This window comes from Bacillus rossius, chromosome 17 (assembly GCF_032445375.1).
Source record: "Bacillus rossius redtenbacheri isolate Brsri chromosome 17, Brsri_v3, whole genome shotgun sequence".
Classification (NCBI taxonomy): Eukaryota; Metazoa; Arthropoda; class Insecta; order Phasmatodea; family Bacillidae; genus Bacillus; species Bacillus rossius.
Window position 1 is genome coordinate 33,344,528 of NC_086344.1, and position 18,579 is coordinate 33,363,106.

At 33.9% G+C, this 18,579-nt stretch overlaps 1 protein-coding gene across 2 annotated transcripts in view; it reads left to right on the top strand.

Moving 5' to 3' along the window:
- The window catches only part of LOC134540839 (prothoracicostatic peptide), a 163,411-nt gene that overhangs the window by 142,255 nt on the left and 2,577 nt on the right, over positions 1-18,579 (top strand). The window contains exon 4 of one of the 2 annotated variants that reach the window (XM_063383821.1): positions 9,054-9,164. The exons of the other annotated variant lie outside the window; for it this stretch is intronic. Coding sequence (XP_063239891.1) covers positions 9,054-9,164 — 111 coding nt within the window. The remainder of the gene's footprint in view (positions 1-9,053; positions 9,165-18,579) is intronic. 2 annotated transcript variants of the gene reach the window in all.

Sequence of the window (18,579 nt, forward strand, 5' to 3'; positions counted from 1 at the left end):
AATGGCGTTGGGCACATGTAATAACGCATACAGGTTTGTCTTCCTGGCAGATACAACTGGATATTCAGTCCACGCACATGTATAGAGTTTAACATTCAAAGAAGCAGAAGTACCACCCGAAAGCTGTCATATTGGTTTCAACAGTTTCTTATTTTAGGTCACAAACATTATCTATAGGTTGATTCTCAAAATTTAGCTTCGTTAATACAAAGTTTATAATTTAGTTGAATTACTTAAGTTGACACTGACTGGCTTCTAAATGAGACGTCTTTGGCATTTACTGTCGAATCTATTTTTGGGTATTAACTATAACTGTAATAAAAATGCCAAGTATCTATTTCAAGTCTTCGAAAATCTCTTAATGGCTATCTCTAATGTAGAGAAGGCCAAATTTCATTATTAAATGTTAAATACTTGTTATGTCATAAACATGATAAAACAATACGGTGTCTTTCGGTTCCGACACCTCCCCTTTAAGAGGATACGAAATTGGTTTCTACATTTTATTTCCGATAACAATTATTTATCGTATGGTAGTTAAATTTTTCTTTTTTAATGCATATCTTCACACACAAGGAGATTTTTAAATACAATTAAATAGTGTCTATTGATAGTTGAGATATCAGTTACTTCAAGTGGGAAATAAACGTATTAGCCAGTCATTGTGAACTGTAGGTGCCCCATTAAGTTAGATGATATGATTTAATAAAACCAAATATTCATGAATAAAGCAACAAAAAAAATAGGGACTAGTAATATGTAAGCAAGTCTTTCATTACTAGCCATTGTTACATCTATCCCAGTAACGAGAAAAAACATGTGTTCTCATGTTACAAATATACTTATAATACAAAACTTGGAATAAATAACGTAGGATCCTTTCAAACAATAACTAAACAAAAATTGGGTTTTCGACTACATTTCTGGAAGCGGCTACACGTAGATTCCTAACCCGCCGCCAGAATTCGCTGCTGGAGCAGCTACTTCGACTATTGAATCATCCTATTTGCAGAGCAAAATTTTAAACTATATAATTAAACAGATCCAATAAAAGCGAGAAAAAAAACTTGTAATTATACTAAACCCCAGGTTTGGACCAGATTTTCGACAAGGAATTTTATTAAAATACTGACTATCTTGATATAATTCACTTAGCAGTTAATACTATATAATTTTCCTTTGTTTTTTCTGAACTTTGCTTCGCGCCATCCACCACAGATGGCAGCACAGTGGTTGTTAACACATTTCCATTCCTTGAATTCTGTCGCATTCGCGAAATTAAACTTACAAAATGTCGTATACCAAGACCTAAGATTGACATACATCAAAAAACTTTTTTAATCATGGTGGTATCTTTAGGTTCCTGACCTTATCCTGTAAGGGGTCGTGTCGCGTGCCGGTAAACTGTATGACACAAGTCACTAACGGTTCTATCGATTACTCGGAGACCAACTCTCGAAGATCTTTTCTGATTCGGCAATTAAAAATATAGACTCAATCAATGCTCCCATTATTCAATTCTTCAAAAAAATTGGTTGTCTGTAAAGTCGGTTTACGGACGATAGTTTAACGTGACGTCATAACAAAACATTGATGAAATTATTGCATACTTTTATGAATTAAAATTGAATCATTTTTATAGAATTATCACTATTTTGTATGGATTCAAAGAAGGAGTGAAATGAAATCTACAATTTAATTGATAAATTTACTTTTATTTGCACTCATTAATTCAAATATGTTTATTACTTTAACGAACAGATTATTTTAACTATAACTTTTATACATGTTATCTATTTAACTTCTTCCAATCTGTGTTATTCTGTTAAGGATAGGACGATGATAGGAAAAGTAGGAAATGAATGTGCCTCGAAAAAGATGGATGTTCCAATCGACTGGAAGAGAGATAGATGCGGCGCAAGCGTACAATGAGCGTAACGGGACAATGTGCGTAACGGGACAATGAGTCATCCTTTTTCGTGCGTGCAGCCGGCGTTCATCGATTTATTAGACGTTGTCACGTCAAAAAAAATACTAAATATATTTAATTAGTTGTCACTGTCCTTAAAAAATCTGTTCAATTTTTTTTATTTATTATCATCTTATCTCTCTGTATACGGCATTCGGTAGGAGTAATTTCGTGAATGGAACGAAATTCATGGAACGGAAATGTGTAACCACGGTGCTGAAATGTGTGGCGGATGGCGCGAACCAAAGTTCACAAAGCCAAAGAGAGACTTCATAGTAGTATTGACTGTATAACGAAATTCAACCATTTGGGCAGTATTTAAATATAGTTCCTTGTCGAAAATCACGTTCAAAGCCGGATATTAGTATTTTTATGAAGACTTTTTTTTCCGTTTTATCGGAGCTGTTTCGTTGTATAGTTTTAAAATTTCGCTCTGAAAACGAGACGCAGCTGCTCTGGCAGCGAATTGTAGCGGTGGTTGAGGGGAACTACGTGTAATTCATGTCCAGAAATTCAGTAAAAAAAAAAAAAAAAAAAAAAAAAAAACAATTCTTATATTCATCAAATTAGGCATTATTTGAAAAAGAAATTATATGTTAAATTTTGGGTCTGAGTTTTTTATTATAAATTAATTTGCATATGAGAACACATGAATTTGCTCGTTACTGGGGTTAGTTGTTTAACACATCACTGACGAGTACTAAAATATTTTCTATTTTTTACAATTTTTAGAAAACATTTTAATTAAATAATATGTATTTATTGTAATTTGATCTATGTAGGAACATTGTGTTATTAAAAAGAAACTTTACTTTGGTGTTTTATCACCCATGTGTAATTTTTTTTGTAATTAATTGAGTACGCATACACTGCACGCATTGTTTTTTGATGTTATATTGTAGGAACGTGTAGAGTAAATTTGTTGAAGGGAAAATGTGCTTTTTGACTTGGTATATGAAGAGGTCGTGTGATAATTGACTATTTGCCTTCTTTTATTCTGTTTGCAGAGACACATGTTAGCAGGTACAGATTTCTTGATAGGAAGTGATAGAAATCAAACAGTTTTTGTGTGGCATAATTTTTTTATGGTTCAATATCGTATATTTATCTTCGTTACGGTAGACATTCACACAAAGCCTATAAATAATGTTTCTATTGACAGTATTATTACAGTTGTGGTCATTCCAAACAATTAATTCAATACTTAACACCATTGACTTCTCAGAAGAATTTTTGTAGGATTTACCACTATCAACTTGTTTCATTACTTTATATTATAAAATTTGCCTATTTAAATCAAATATTTAAAATTTAACAATATTAATTGCAGTTTTTTTAAAACTAAATTTGTGTCTTTAAGTTTCCTATTTCTTCTCCTTAAGAACAAAAGGTATTTTTTATGACAATGGCTTTTAAATACCTTAGCACAAGATTCAAACACCTTTAGCAAACTATATTCCAAAAATATATATTGTGCATTGTAAACGGAGGGTAGTAGACGTATAATTTAAAGGGCTTGAATGTAATTTCAGATGTTTTAAGTATTTAGTAATTAAACGATTAAAACATAGAATTATAAATATAATTATTATAAAGTCGCGGTATCCTTCTCTTCGCATTGCACACAAAACAGTGTTCGATCGAAAATTATAAAACAAAAAAAGGCTGCACAGTGCATAAAAGTATGTAACTTGTAAAAAACATTTCTGAGCGCATAGCCAAATATCCAAGCAGATTGGTTTCTTCAAAACCATAGAACCAATATATTTTCAAGCCCACTCATTTTTGAATAATAATAACAGATTGCTCATCTGGTTCAACGTTTAAAAAAAAATATTTTTCTCACAGAATTTAAAAATGAATTTATGCCATCTAAAGTTTAAGATTTTAAACAGCTAAATTTTTTAGTAACAATCTAAGATTCAAATATAATGGCGTTCGATGTAAAATTGCATAACCGCATGAAATGATGCAATGGTAAAAAAAATAGACTTGCATTCCAGTAGTTATTCCACATGTCTATTTTCCATGTTTTCCTCAAATTTACTCCAGGAAAATTCTGAGTTGGTTCCTTATTATTATTTGTTAATTGAAATAAATTATATAGTTCTCAAAAATTATATATAGGCTATATTTTTTGACAAGACAAAATCAAAACAAATATTCCTCACTTAAGTTGTACAGATGATATTTTTTGACACATGTAGGTATTTATGATATAGTCATTTACGAAGTAATCTCACATCCTATAGTAAAATTATAAGAATAGTGTTCAGTGATAATTTTTAACTAAAAAAAATTGAAATTAGTAATTTTGTATTTTTTTTTTTAACTTGAACTTTACATAAGCTCTATACATGCGTAAACATGTTAAGTTTACAATCAGTAAGTGCATAATTTATAAATTCATTACAGGTCCCAAGCACGGCAGGTAAGGTCATAATATATGTTGCTATGTGTTGCCTTTCGCAGCTACCTGTGTATCGTTCGCACATTGTTTTAAGTTGTGTATTACTGTGTTGTGTTGTTCATTCGCTTCATTGTGTTAAACTTTTGGAAAACTTTGACACATTTCGTTGCAGACCATTCGTTGATACTTCTGTTACTTGAATAACTCAGAAACACAGAAAAAAAAGTCACTTGATTATGGATGTTACACAAAAGATTGAAAAATAACGTTATTGTTTACAGAACGAACCAAAAATGCACAATCATAGAGATGAAAGTAAAAAATGTAGAGGGTTTATAAGGGATAAAAAAGGAATATAGATAATTCTAGCAAAGGGATAAAAATTGGCGATCTTTGACGAATGATACGCTCAGATTAAATTTAACATATTAAAAGGCTTTCAAATCTAATTTAATAATGCTCGATAAGAAATGTAAAAGCGCCTCAGAAGCTAGAATACATTAAACCCGCATTTATAGACAGAAAACAAAATTTCAATATTTTGTGAAATATTTCATGGGAAACCAGTTACCAAGAAATAGTTCGTAATATTACAAGAAATATGTATTTAAATTTTGTACAACTCATGCTATTGTTATTTTTGCATATATAATAAACGTTTTCGAGATAAAACTGAATATTTCTTACGAAAATCGGCACTTTATTTTATTTTATTTTTCATTCAAGCATTATTTTTTTCAATTATAGAAGAGATAATAAAATATTCAACAATTTGACTTTCTTTTAGTTTTATAATTTTAATATGTGCGCAGTTATTACTGGAAAGCTATTAACAATTTGAGATACTGGGACAACACAAAGCAAAAAAATATCCGGTTAAGAATCCGAATATAATATTACTGAGAACGCTTTTTTTATAGTGATTCTGTTGTTTTTCGTGTTAGTGTACAAATTGAAGAACATCTGTCAATAATTTACATGAGTATTTCTGTTCCATTTACGAACAAAAAAAAATATAGTGTAGGGTTTGCCGGTTATGAGAAGATTAATGTGTTAGCACTTGATAAAAATGTGACCGTGAAGCATCTGATTGAGCAACCGTAAAATTTGGTACACTCAGTATAGCTCACTGAAGTGGCACTGTGGTAATACACCGACCTCGCATTCGCGGAAGACTGAAACATTTGGTAAAAATATTGGCTTGGTTTCTGTGTTTTTTTTTTATCTGTCGTCTCGAATATCTAATTGAATTTCCTGTGACGTGCAAAATTTATCTTCAACGAAATGTGTACAAGTTTTTTTTTTTTTTTTTTTTACTTAACGATTTGTTTGAGTAAAGTATTTGTGCAAACCAGCTGACCCGAACATATTTTATTGGACTGGAGTTAGCCATTTACTCCACTATTGCTGAAAATTTAATTCAAACCTATGTTATTCCTCCTGTTCAAGCCTTTATTTACTATTCCTCTGACCAATTGGTATTAGGACCAGCAATTTATTAATTATTTACTTGGACATGACAGCTTCTTCAGAAATATATTTTTTTAAATATATTTTAGTTTCAGGGCAATGATTATGTCGGGATTATAAACCACGCAAAATACGCAAGAAACGCAAGACGCAAACATTTAAATGAAATGTATTCAAAACCCGTTCATAAGGTCCGCAAGACGTAAAAAAAAACTTAAATTTATCATTGGCCATCTTTCTCAACATTTTACGTTTCAGCTTGCATTTCCGCATTCTATATTCGAAGTGAATGAAGGCTTCCGAAAACTTTTTAAAGATACGGACGTTACGTGTATATAGAAGGCCACGGTTTTATATTCATCAATAGTATCACGTTATCAACTTCTTTAACTATTGCACAGTGAAAACAAATTACGCGTTTAAAATATAATTATTCTTCGCCCATTTTTTTGTGGAAAAAACATTGCTAATGATGAATATTTTTTAAAAGAATTTTTACAGTTCTAGGTCGTAATGTTAGCTAGATCTTGCAACTTGCGTCGTTTTTTTTATAAAGAACCGTCGTTTTCTCGCATTTGTTGAGATTTGTGTTCGCGGATGTCGCACTCCTTTTGGAAATTACATTCTGTTGTAAGTTATGTCACCAGAATTACACTATACGTCATCTTATATTTTTTTAAATGTCAAGGCAAGTGTTCAGTACTTAATACATTTTGACTGTCATACATGGACATCGCAGACAAGTTAGCTGGCGTGTTTTCATTTGTAAAATATGATTTTTTGATTTAAAACGAGTACAAAAATAAAAAATTCATCAGTGCAAGCGAGTCTAGGACATAACTTTGTTTTTTTTATTTTAAATTGACCACAGCTTACAGTAGATTTCTATATTTTAATAGTTCAGCGTTTGCGATCTATTTCAAATATTAAGACAGCTAACTGCAACCAATCACCTCTCAGCAGTCACATGTTTTGACGTGTTCATTAATACCAGAGATAAACAACACGGAATCAATTTATTACGTGTTGTTATGCAACTTGCCGTCCCGATATTGCGGATGGATATTTCATAATATACACTGTAGCAAAAAAAAAAGATTAAATTTCCTAATCCAAGATGGCGTGGTAATAACTCTTAAGTTTTTTGGGTCAGCTGGAAAATGCACTGTAGCTAGGGGTGGGTTTTTGTGTGACTGGGAAGCCTAATGTTTCACTGACCCCCGATCAGTCCCCGAACATAATTATGCGAAGTTTCACCGCTCGCCCGTGCAACTTCACGGTTATAATAAAAAAAAGTAATACAATTTTATTAATTTTTTTTCACGATTTAAAATTATTTTTTTAATGTCGTTCACCTAAAAAACCAACCTACAACCCATTTTTTAGTTGCGATAATATTTACTTACGAAAAACAACCGTCTCAAAGGAGAAAAAATATATCTCATAGGAGCATGGTCGAAAAGCGCGTTAGATGGTTGTAGTTCCACTCCAGCTCAAAAAACGGTACTGAAAACAGCGCTACTGCTGCTATCGGTGTTTTCGGCAAGTAACTTGATAGCTCCAATATGACACATGAGTTCGCGATTCGAAGGGCTTTAGTGTTAATGCTAGTAGAGTACTATCATAGATTATGTGTTAGTTATTTTTCAAATTGATATAAAACTGAAAATTTAGTTTCTAATCGCGTTAAGAGGTATCAGAATAACGTATAAGTATAATGCGCAATTGACGTATCAGCAGCAATAATCTTTTTTTTTTCGCCAGACCAAAATTTTTGGTGTTACCGTAGAAGCGCAAACGGAACAAACATGGTCGCTTAATAGTAATGTAGCTTTATCTCTCTCTCTCTCCTTCTGACCGTTACTTTTTTTTTTTATGTATAACATCTTAGCTCTCGGTATAAGACATTTGGTAGGAGTAATTTCGCAAAAAATGGAACGGAAATCGCATGGCATATGGTGCAAATAAAAGTTCACAAAGCCAAAGGGAAACTTTGTAGTACTAACTGTTTGATGAATTTCAACAAGATGGGTAAGTGTTTCAATAAAATTTCCTTGACGAAAATCAGGTCCAAAGACGGGGTTTAGTTTTTTTTTTCAAGTCTTTTTATCTTTCATCGTAGCGAATTACAGCGGTGAGTTCGGAAACTAAGTGAGAATCGTGTAAAGATATGCAGTTGGAAAAAAAAAAAACTTATATTTATTAGGCCTATGCGCGGCGTTTATTTTTTTTTTAATTCTATGCTGAGTTTCGTTTTTTTTTCGTTCGTTAGTTGTGTGTGTGTGTGTGTTTTTTTTTTTTTTTTTTTTAAACATAAGAACTCGTGAATTTTCTCGTTTCCCGAGTTTGTCAGTACACGTGACAGAAGTGACACTTCTTTGGCAATTTCAAACCTCGACTCGCAAGTATATCGAAAGGGTTAAAACGGCAGAGAGAGAGAGAGAGAGAGAGAGAGAGAGAGAGAGAGAGAGAGAGAAAGAGAGAGAGGGGGGGGAAGACAATTTTCTAATACTGATTGACTAAATTAAATATTACTCACTTTTGAAATACTCACAACCACAAAGAAAAAAAACTGTGCGTGTTACTGTTTCTTCAAACAGTTTCTGCCAATTCCGAAAAAAAAAAACAGGTGGCTCTTTCTACGCGGCAAATTGCAGGGACTGTCTCAACAGAGCTCTCTCCATGCTGCCGGTCGAACAAGAGATAAACGTGAGCGAGAGCTGGCAGGAAATATAAAATTCAAGTCATTCACGGCAGACTGTGTAGGATACCTATATCTATTTTTTCTTCCTTAACAAGCGCAGGCGCGAACACGCTTTCCGCCTTAATCTTTCATTCATCTATCTCTCTACGGTTTTCTTTCGTCAAGGGATGATCCATCGCGCAAAGAGAAGAACGGAAAAAACGAGCCCGAAAAACGTATGTGACATAGTGCTCTGTTTTTTTTTTTTAATATCTCTTTGGCCAAGTACCTATTTCTCTATTCTATTCCTGGCCGCGGTGTCGGAGGTTGGTTGAGAGGGAGTGAGAGGGAGGGGGGGGGGGAGAAGTGAGTTGGGGGGTCGGTGAACACTATAGGAGAAGAGGGTTGTTGGTTGTGTTTTTTTTTGCCTGTGTTTGTTTGTTGTTGTTCGCGACGCTTCCTGTGTTGTTCTCACGTGGCGTCGCCCGCCGTGTGTCGCGCTTGCCCGCTGTCCCGAGCAGGTTCCTGGGGGAAGAGGGAGCCCGGCTGGAACAACCTGAAGGGCCTGTGGGGCAAGCGGGAGAGCAAGTGGACCAGGCTGTCCCCGGTCTGGGGCAAGAGGTCGGCCTGGGGTCAGTACACGCCACGGAAAATAATAAATTAAAAAGAATTGTGTCTCTCATCGCGCATGACATCATCTAAAAGTATCGACTCTTTTTTTTTTTGTATCGATCAGTTTTCTTTGGTAACTTTGCACTCGATAATTTTACACAGTTAATTTTTTTTGCAGCAATCGTATCGAGTAATTCTAGGCATAATATTTAACTTTGTTTATTATATATATATATGTACATAAAATAAATTACACCGTATTGTAACATTTGAGTTACGTCTCCGCCATTTTGGAGCTGACCTGAATTATATTTAAATTTTCTATTTAAATATTTTTTCCCTTTTTTTAAATTTATTCTTGTTATTTATTGATTTATTGCCTTATTTTATGTGGTTTGTCCTTACGCTTAATCGCATATGCATATTTACTAACTAGGTACATGCAATGTAAACCTGATAAGTATTATAGCCTGGACATAACAAAAAAAAATACTGCCGCAAATGCATTTGAATAAAAACTGAATCAACATAGCATAATTGTGATATGTTTGTTAATGTTATTTATTTATTTTTATTTAGGTTCAGAAGAAAAGTTAGTTACTGGTCGTTTATCGCAGGCCGAATGCCCTTATTTGCTTGCAAATTAATATTTCTGATTTATGGTGTTGTTATTTCCATGTACGATGTTAGACGATTTATTTTTAATGTGTTTAAAACGGAGTCTTTGTAAAAATTAAGAACATTATTATTTTTTTAACCTACAATTAGTATGCAATGCGTATTTTATAGTTCTTTAGGAGATATTTTACTAACGTGATGAAACAAATTTGCTGTGTGATAATATTTCTTCGTAAAAATTGCGAAAACGTTTTCAATTCTGTCGGCAGTCCTCATGACTGCTTTGATTTTTTTTTTTTTTTTTTTTTTTTTTTGCATTTTCAATCACACTATTCTCATAAAAATAAATGATACTTATACAGTCAACTGCACAAATCAATAACTCTTTACCACACAAATAAATATACTGTAGATAATTTACATAAAATAAAATAAAAATTGGTACAGTCAATCGTTAGCCATTACGAGTAAGGAGTAGACAAACACAAGCAGCGTTACGAGAATGCCTTACCATCACTGCTGCGTCATTTCTACCTCTCCCCTGCCGTCTCCTCCTCTACCAGACACATCCCCAGCCACCCCCCCCCCCCCCCCCGTTCCTAACTATTCCCCTCATTCGATCGGAATTTTCGCAACGTTCGAAAATTGTAGCCGCCTCAGCAAAGAAGTTTCAGTTCGAAAAGAAATTGTTTTAGATACTACAAGGAGTATATAGTACCTTTGTGCAACACATGCTTATCGTCATTTTTACACATATGGAATAAGTTTATTGATATTATACTGAGGTTTTATTACGAAAATTGGCACATGATTTTATATTTTAATTAATGTTTCATTCCAGGGTTATTTTATCAACCACCGAAAAGATAATTGAATATTTATTAATTGGACTTTATTTCGTTTTATTAAGCTTCTTAATATGCATAGTAAATACTGGAAAGCTATCCAGGAAAAGGTTTAGAAATAACTTTTATGAATCGAAACCCAGTATTACATGTGGTGATGCAATTGATTGTCTTCGTGTAAATGTACAAATTTACAAATATCTGTTATTTATCAAGAATATTTATATATATATATATATACACACGGTAATGCGATCCGCCATCTTGCACTTTCCCACTCCCAAACCATCCTCACGCTAGTCTTTTTTAAAACTGTGATTTAATATGAAAATTGATAGTAACATTAAAAAACTTCAGGGACTGGTATATTTTTTTGGAACTCCGACGTTTTCACATTGCTTTAGAAAATAAAACTAAACGTTTTATGTTAAATACACGACAAAACACATATCAAGTTTGTAAGTAAGAGAATACTTACTGAAACACGCCTGTAAAACTGCGCTGGATATAGACTACTTCGAAACTCGATTTTGCCACTTCTGTGTACGAGACATGTCGGCTGTAATGGGGAAATAAATACATTATTAAAGCCCAATAAGGATTATAATAGATTCCAAAAATTTTTCTGTGACCTTACGTGGCTAAGTTAGTGTAATTTCGTTATTACTTTTTCTTGTTTTTTTTTGACGTGACAACGTCTAATAAATCGATGAACGCCGGCTGCACGCACGAAAAAGTGTCCCGTTACGCGCAGTGTCCCGTTACGCTCATTGTACGCTTGCGCCGCATCTAGTATCTCTCTTCCACTCGATTGGAACAACCATCGATTTTACTTTTTCGAGGCACATTAAACTTGAAACACTCCCATTTGTTTCCTACTTTTCCTATCATCGTCCTATCCTTAACAGAATAACACAGATTGGAAGAAGTTAAATAGCAAACATGTATAAAAGTTATAGTTAAAATAATCTCTTCGTTAAAGTAATAAACATATTTGAATTAATGAGTGCAAATAAAAGTAAATTTATCAATTAAATTGAAGATTTCATTTCACTCCTTCTTTGTATCCATACAAAATAGTGATAATCCAATAAAAACGATTCAATTTTATTCATAAAATTATGCAATCATTTCATCAATATTTTTGTTATGACGTTGTCACGTTAAACTATCGTCCGTAAACCGACTTTACAGACAACCAATATTTTTTTTTCCTTATTGTTTTAAATCCTGTGAGGGAGGAGTCCTGATCCTGCGGGACCTCCGCCTGGCTTCGTCCCTGCTCCTGTGCTCATATTCTTCCGCCGCTAACGTGGTTACCAGGCCAATATGCGGCGCGTAGTTCCCCACGGGGGCCGCTGCTAGCGCCGCCGGCGGCCGGAGGATGAATCACTACTTCGCTGCGTAGAACGCGCTCGTAAAGAAGGCGAGAGATAGGAACCGAAAAGACGCCATATTGGTAGGGACTGGAAAAATTCGCGAGTTCAATGAACTCCATAGTTCTACGTACACTCGGTCAAATGTCACCCACTCATTGGCTGCTGTCTTGTGAGACGTCCCAGCGTAGCGGCCTGTGATTCGATAAAGCTTTGGTCGGGTGTTTCTCATTGGCCCAGTGTCATCCAGGTGAGTTGTAAGCCAATAGCAGAGGCAGCACCGAGGTATAACTATTTGTATTTGAGCCTATCGCGAAATGAATTCGCGAATTTTTCCGGTATCTACATATTGGTTTCAACTGTTTCCATGCCAAATATAATATTTTTTTTTTTTTTAAGTGAAAACTCCTTTAGCCGCGTTGAGCGATTTTTCGTAGGGACATATCTTACGGGTTCACGTCACCGACATGCTAGTGATATAATAAATACCACAATCATTTTCTTACGTACATTTGACGTAGAAATGATGTCATATTACACATTTAAAAACAAAGTTTTAATTTTTTAACTTCTGTCGACAGTCCCCATGACTGCCCTTTTTTTTACCTTCTTCAAGGTAGGAAGCACATATTTAGAGTTTTACAAATACTTATCATAAAGCTTTCTCTTTTAAAAGTATTAATTTCCAAAATAAAATACTATAAATGCCAAGGACTTCGCTGTAGAAACTATTTTCAGGTATACAACTAAATTATATACTAGTATTTAACAAAGCTAAATTTTGAAAATTAAAATACACAATATGTATTTTGCCAAATGTATTCTGAAACTAAGATGGCGTCTTTCAGTTCGTACCTCTCTCCTCTAAGTCTGTAAATTTTTTCATAAAGTAAATTTAACAAGTTATCTGTTCTTTATGTCATGCAAACATTAATGATTAAATAGTTTGCCTGAATAATTGAATCATTTTCACTCAATAACAACTCAACATCCGTGTTTCTACTGCCTAGCTGCGCAGTCGTTTGTAAAAATAAAATCTTCGTTAAAATTTGAATAGTAGCAACTCACCATACTAAATGGTTGTCAATAATTTATTCACACATTCATAAAGAAATATTTCGAAAATAGAACTGTAAGCTGTTAATGGACCCATTAAAAAGTCAAAAAGATTTTAAATACTTAATTAGTTAACAATTTTTTTTATAAATAGGAAATAATTCTTAGCATACATCTAGTGAAAAAAATTGCCCTAAAACCAAGATAAATAAAAAAAATGCATATGTTGAAGTCTCCAGACAAAAGAATAGCTTCGGTAAAAAATTTAAAAAAATCTTAAAAATGTTTAGTTTATGTTTAAAATTGCTTTTGTATCTCCTATTAGGTACATTCCCAAATTAGATTTTTTTTTACTATTTAGAACATGTAAATAACTCTTGCAAAATAGTTTCAGGTATGAAAAAGCTAATAGATAGGGCATACCTGTATTTATTCAAGTAAATTATTAAGTTGTTGAATTTTTAATCAATTTTTGTTCGTATTTGTATTTTCGACACAAAGGAACGGTAATGATTATTGATTAATCTGTACTGTGCTCAAACTTAAAAAAAAATAGCTATTACTTGTTAAAAATTACGTATTTTTTAATAGATTTGAGCGAGACAATTTTTCTTCGCTTTAAAATGTATAACCATATTATTTTAAATAAAAGTATTTTAAACAAGTGCGCTTAATTTCTTATTCCACATAACTTATAAAAACCAGTGGTTTAAAATATTGTAATTCTTTTTTTTTTCTCGTCTTTGTGCCTACAAAAATGCAACGCAGACGCCAGCGAAAAAAATTAAAAAAATGTTGATGGAAGAATCTGAGTGGAATTCCTTCAGGTTCTCTGAAGATTTCCTCTCTTGCTGTGAGTTTCGTACTCGCGGCAAACGTAGACAACGGCAAAAAAAATATTTGCATTGCGATATCACCAGGGAACCTAGCTTTATAATTCAAGTCAGTGGGACATCAAGTAAATCTTAACGAATGATGTTATATTATTTATTCAAAGAAATATTTCATTCTTCAATTCTTAGGGAAAAAAAACCTTTTTTATAACGTGTTTTTATTTATAAACCGACGATTAAATTTTGTTGAAAATTATTTTGAGTTTCATTTTGACCGAAGTGATTTTTTTTTATTACAATAGCGTTTTGATATTATTTTAATTGAAAATCACCGAATATTTCGCAAATTTTGCTTACAGAGCTAATTATGATGTTCCAGTTAGCCTTTAAAATATTTGCTACTCTTCCGTTTGCTTTATCCTAGGATATTCAAACGCGTGTGTTGTTTTATAGGAAATATAGCTAGGAATCTGTTCAGAAGCGTGAGTTCCAAAATTAGAAAATCGTTCGAAGTATTTACATTCCTCGTTTAAGGCTCCTCCGCACCCACTAATTTTTATTCAATTACAAATTTATTGCGAAGAAATATTTTGCGAAATGTTAAATTGAGGTCAGGCTGTATGAACTAAACAGCTGCGATGAAACCAAACGAAAAATAAACGTCTAGTGAGTGAACATGGCACAGTTAGTCAGGCAAAAATTTTAATTACGAATATTTTCCTGACTTTAAACTAGGAGATGGTTCAATAAAATCCTTAAATCCCATCAAATCCTTAGTATTCGAAGGATTCGGTATTCGATGAAAAAGATTCAAAGAAAAATATCAGAGAAAATAAAAAATATTTAAAATGTCAGCACTGATAGCCTTTGAAGTTCGATTGGTCACTTTTTTTTCCTTCATACCTCTCCTGATATCATTCCCCAAAATAGTGTATTTTTAATATGTATCTATACAAATAAATTTAAATATATCTATTGATTCTGGAAACTTAGATTGTGAAACAAACATTTAAATGTTTTAAATTTGCAACACAATAGTTCTTTTTTTTATTTATTGTACATTAATTTATTTTTGAACTTTGAGATCTAGATTTAGATAAAGGGTTAAATGGACTAGCAATACTAAGCATTCGCCGCCAATGAATTTATGAAAACGTAGAAGAAGGATCAATAGTTAGATAATTTGTATCTTATTAAATAATAACACTTTATTAATAGTCAATACATGAAAGCAGTACTTCTTTTAATGAGTTGAATTTTTTTTTAAAAAAAAAGAGCTAGAAATTATAAAAAAAAATGTATGCTGCTACGAAGCAATAAAAATGTTCCCGGTTGATTATTTTCTTTGCTAAAATTGTGATTATGTTGCCGAATATTCTAAGTTACGATTGTGAAATAGGACATCATCAACACGTATCGGCTACAAGTTTATAAGCTAAAATTGTCAGTAACCCAGAGTTACTTTTTTTTAGAAAACTTGTGAAACATCTATAAGTAGATAGCCCTAATTTCACAAAAATATTAAATTTTTAACTGTCAGTTACAAGCCAATATGGCGGGTTAGAAAGGAGTTCTGGTCGCACATGAACCGAGTCTCCTTAAGGCGAGGCCACACCAGACAGCTACGCTATGTTCGCTATGTTCGCTATGTTCGCGATGTTCGCTATGTTCGCTATGTTCGCCGCGCCAGGCGGCCAGAACAGGACAGTCCAGTTCGCGTTGTAGGAGAGACGCATGCTGTGGGATTCCAGTGTTGATTCCGACGATGATGACATTCTGCTGGCTCTAGCAGCACGTGAACGTAAAAAACAAACGTGTTCATGAATTAAATATAAGAAATAAAAGAATTTGAAGAATTTCATAATTTGATGAAGCAGTTGCTTGTGATTACTAAAACAAATTTATGGATTATTTCAGGATAAATTCAACTCGGTATGATAGCATTTCCTTGGAATAAAATACCAGGCATTGTCCTGCATATCATGCTGCCGTCGATATCCTTCCATCGATTTTTTTTTTCATGAACAAGGACACTTAGGCAATTATTTAATTAACTTTTTCCGTCGACATCATACTAATTTAAAGCAAACACAGAAGTGCAGCTCAGTTCCGCGCGATAACGGAATTTTTTTTTTATTTGTTTTGCTTATCGGCGCATGCGCGAAGTCAGCGAAGTTTTAGAGAGAGAAGGAAAAATAAAATAGCCTAGGGAAAAAAACATCCAGTGACGTCACCAACGTAAACGAGCACAGCTCCCTGTGTGGCGGTAGCTTCAGTCGGTGGTGGGGGGATGAGGACGGGGGGGGGGGAGGAGGAAGCCTTCATTTCACAAACGAGAGGGCCACACCCGACTGTCCCGAAGTTTGCATGATTTCACAGTATCTTTCATGTGGCTATCCTAACCAAATCAACCGTCCACAATGTTTTAAAGTATTTATAATGTAGCTAACCTAACCTAATTGACCATTAGTATCCTTTTATCAACACCGTCATATTTATTTACAATGAACAAAAATAAAACCGAAGATGCACGATCGGGCGTTTGGCTCTCTCGTCTGTGAAAAGAAGGCTTCCCGGGGGGGGGGGGGGGAGGGCTGGGGTTGGGGAAGCCTACAACTCACGTAGTTTCGGTTCCCTGCAAGAATTTCTGAAGATTTCCGAAGTTTTGCGTTTTGGTATTAACGCCACTTCAGCCGCTAAATCAGAAGTTTCCAATGAAAACAAGCATGGTGTGACTGACCTAACATAACCTGACCCTTCGATTTTTTTAATTTCAAATTTTCGAGAGAAATCCGAAGTTGCACGAACGTGGTAGGGATACCGAAACTACGTGAGTTGTAGGCTTCCCCTGGGGTTGCGCGCCAAGATGGCGGAGTCAGCGAGCAGTTCCACAAGCGGCCGAGGCGCAGCGCCACTGTCGGCGGTGGGGGGTGGAACCAGGGTTAGAGCGGTCCTCGACGGACGGAAACCGAAAGTTTGCGGGGAAACTGCGGGAGTTTGTAGCGACGGGGACGTATGGCCTTAATATCGTGACCGCCGGGTGGATTTTTTATTTTTTCCCACGTAGGCCGGGGGAAGAGTGGCGGGTAGGTGAGAACGAATCCTGGGAAACATTAGGTGGAAATAAATTACTACGCGGCCCTTACCGGCGGTACATCATAAAAAAAAAAAAAAACACTGTATTCCTCCGATGAATTTCAGGAAATTCAGTTTTTTGATTAAATTTCGGAAACAGAGTTTCCAAACGGTGGTTCATACTTCCAAACATCAATATATATTTTTATTTTTTACTAATTGCTTAACAATCAATTATCGAGTTCACTACAAACCCACATTTAAAAAATGGGTATCTTTTCAAACCGTTTGCAGATTTGTTTTGCCGTAAATCTCCGTACCTTCCTATTATATCACTTTTTTTTTCATCTCATCACAATATTTTCTGTAGCATGATTGCAATATTTTAGCTTCCTCTTACAGGCTCATTATCCCATGCCACGTTGTTTATTTCAATTTTTTTTTCGTTGCTATTATTTTGAGGGGTTTTCCTGTAAGTTTATCATGATAGCTCTTGTTGCCTTAAATGTTAGGTGTGAAAAATGTATCTACACATGTACTGAATATACAACTGATTCATACACACGCACATATGCTAAAAAAATTAATTGTAATCATTTTTATTGAAAAAAGATAATTTTAAATTTTTTACTTTTGCTGGGCGATATTCAGTATCATTCCCGGTTTCGTATTGAAAATAGCACGTACATTTTACATGTAGGAATATGAATAAAAGGTTGCTGGATGGAATTCATTCGTGCCAGTGAGAAGTTGGCTTTCACTGCCGTTTGATGTGAATAGCACTAAACCGCCAGAAACAAACGCTTTAGGGGTATCAGTTACTACTCGTTAGATTTTCCACGCATGCAAAGCAATTCAGCCTGATTGGCGAAGTCCTCATCCAGATGGGTACATTTCTCAGCGAACGCACATTTCCAATTAGGTGATGCGATTTGCTGTCACTTGCCTTAATCCTAACTGGCTGTATGCCAGGGCACCCAACTCTAATAGCAAGCAATTAAATCAGATTTGTGTGCCAGCATTAAACTCCGTGTGGCGTTGTATGTGAGTTAAAGGGATTAACATCATCCGTAAATTGGAACCGTCTATACTTATGTTTTTAAAATACAGGGTGTAAATTTGGTGGTTTGAATGACATGAATTATAAAATTACTAGACCGATTAAAAAAAAACCTTTCCCTGTTATCAAGCTGCATTATTTCTGATGGACATAGGCTATATCTTAATATTTTTTAAACTAATAATTCCGTAAGATATAACACTGTTTGTTAACGAAACAAGAGAAATTTAACAACATGTATGTATTTTATATCCCATATACATATTATTCGAATTTTAATCCAGTAATTCTGCAATCATATCTGTGTCATTCCAATGCAGTATCAAATAATAAAAAAAAATTTGAATTTGGAAGCCAGATAAAAAAAATATTTGTAACATGACGTCAATTTATATATCTCATTTCTATTCCTTAAAATAAAAAAAAAACAAGCTCCGATGTTAAAAAATCATTCACACACATACACACACACACACACACACACACACACACACACACATATATATATATATATATATATATATATATATATATATATATATATGTAGTTTCCGTTTTTTCGTTTCTTATAA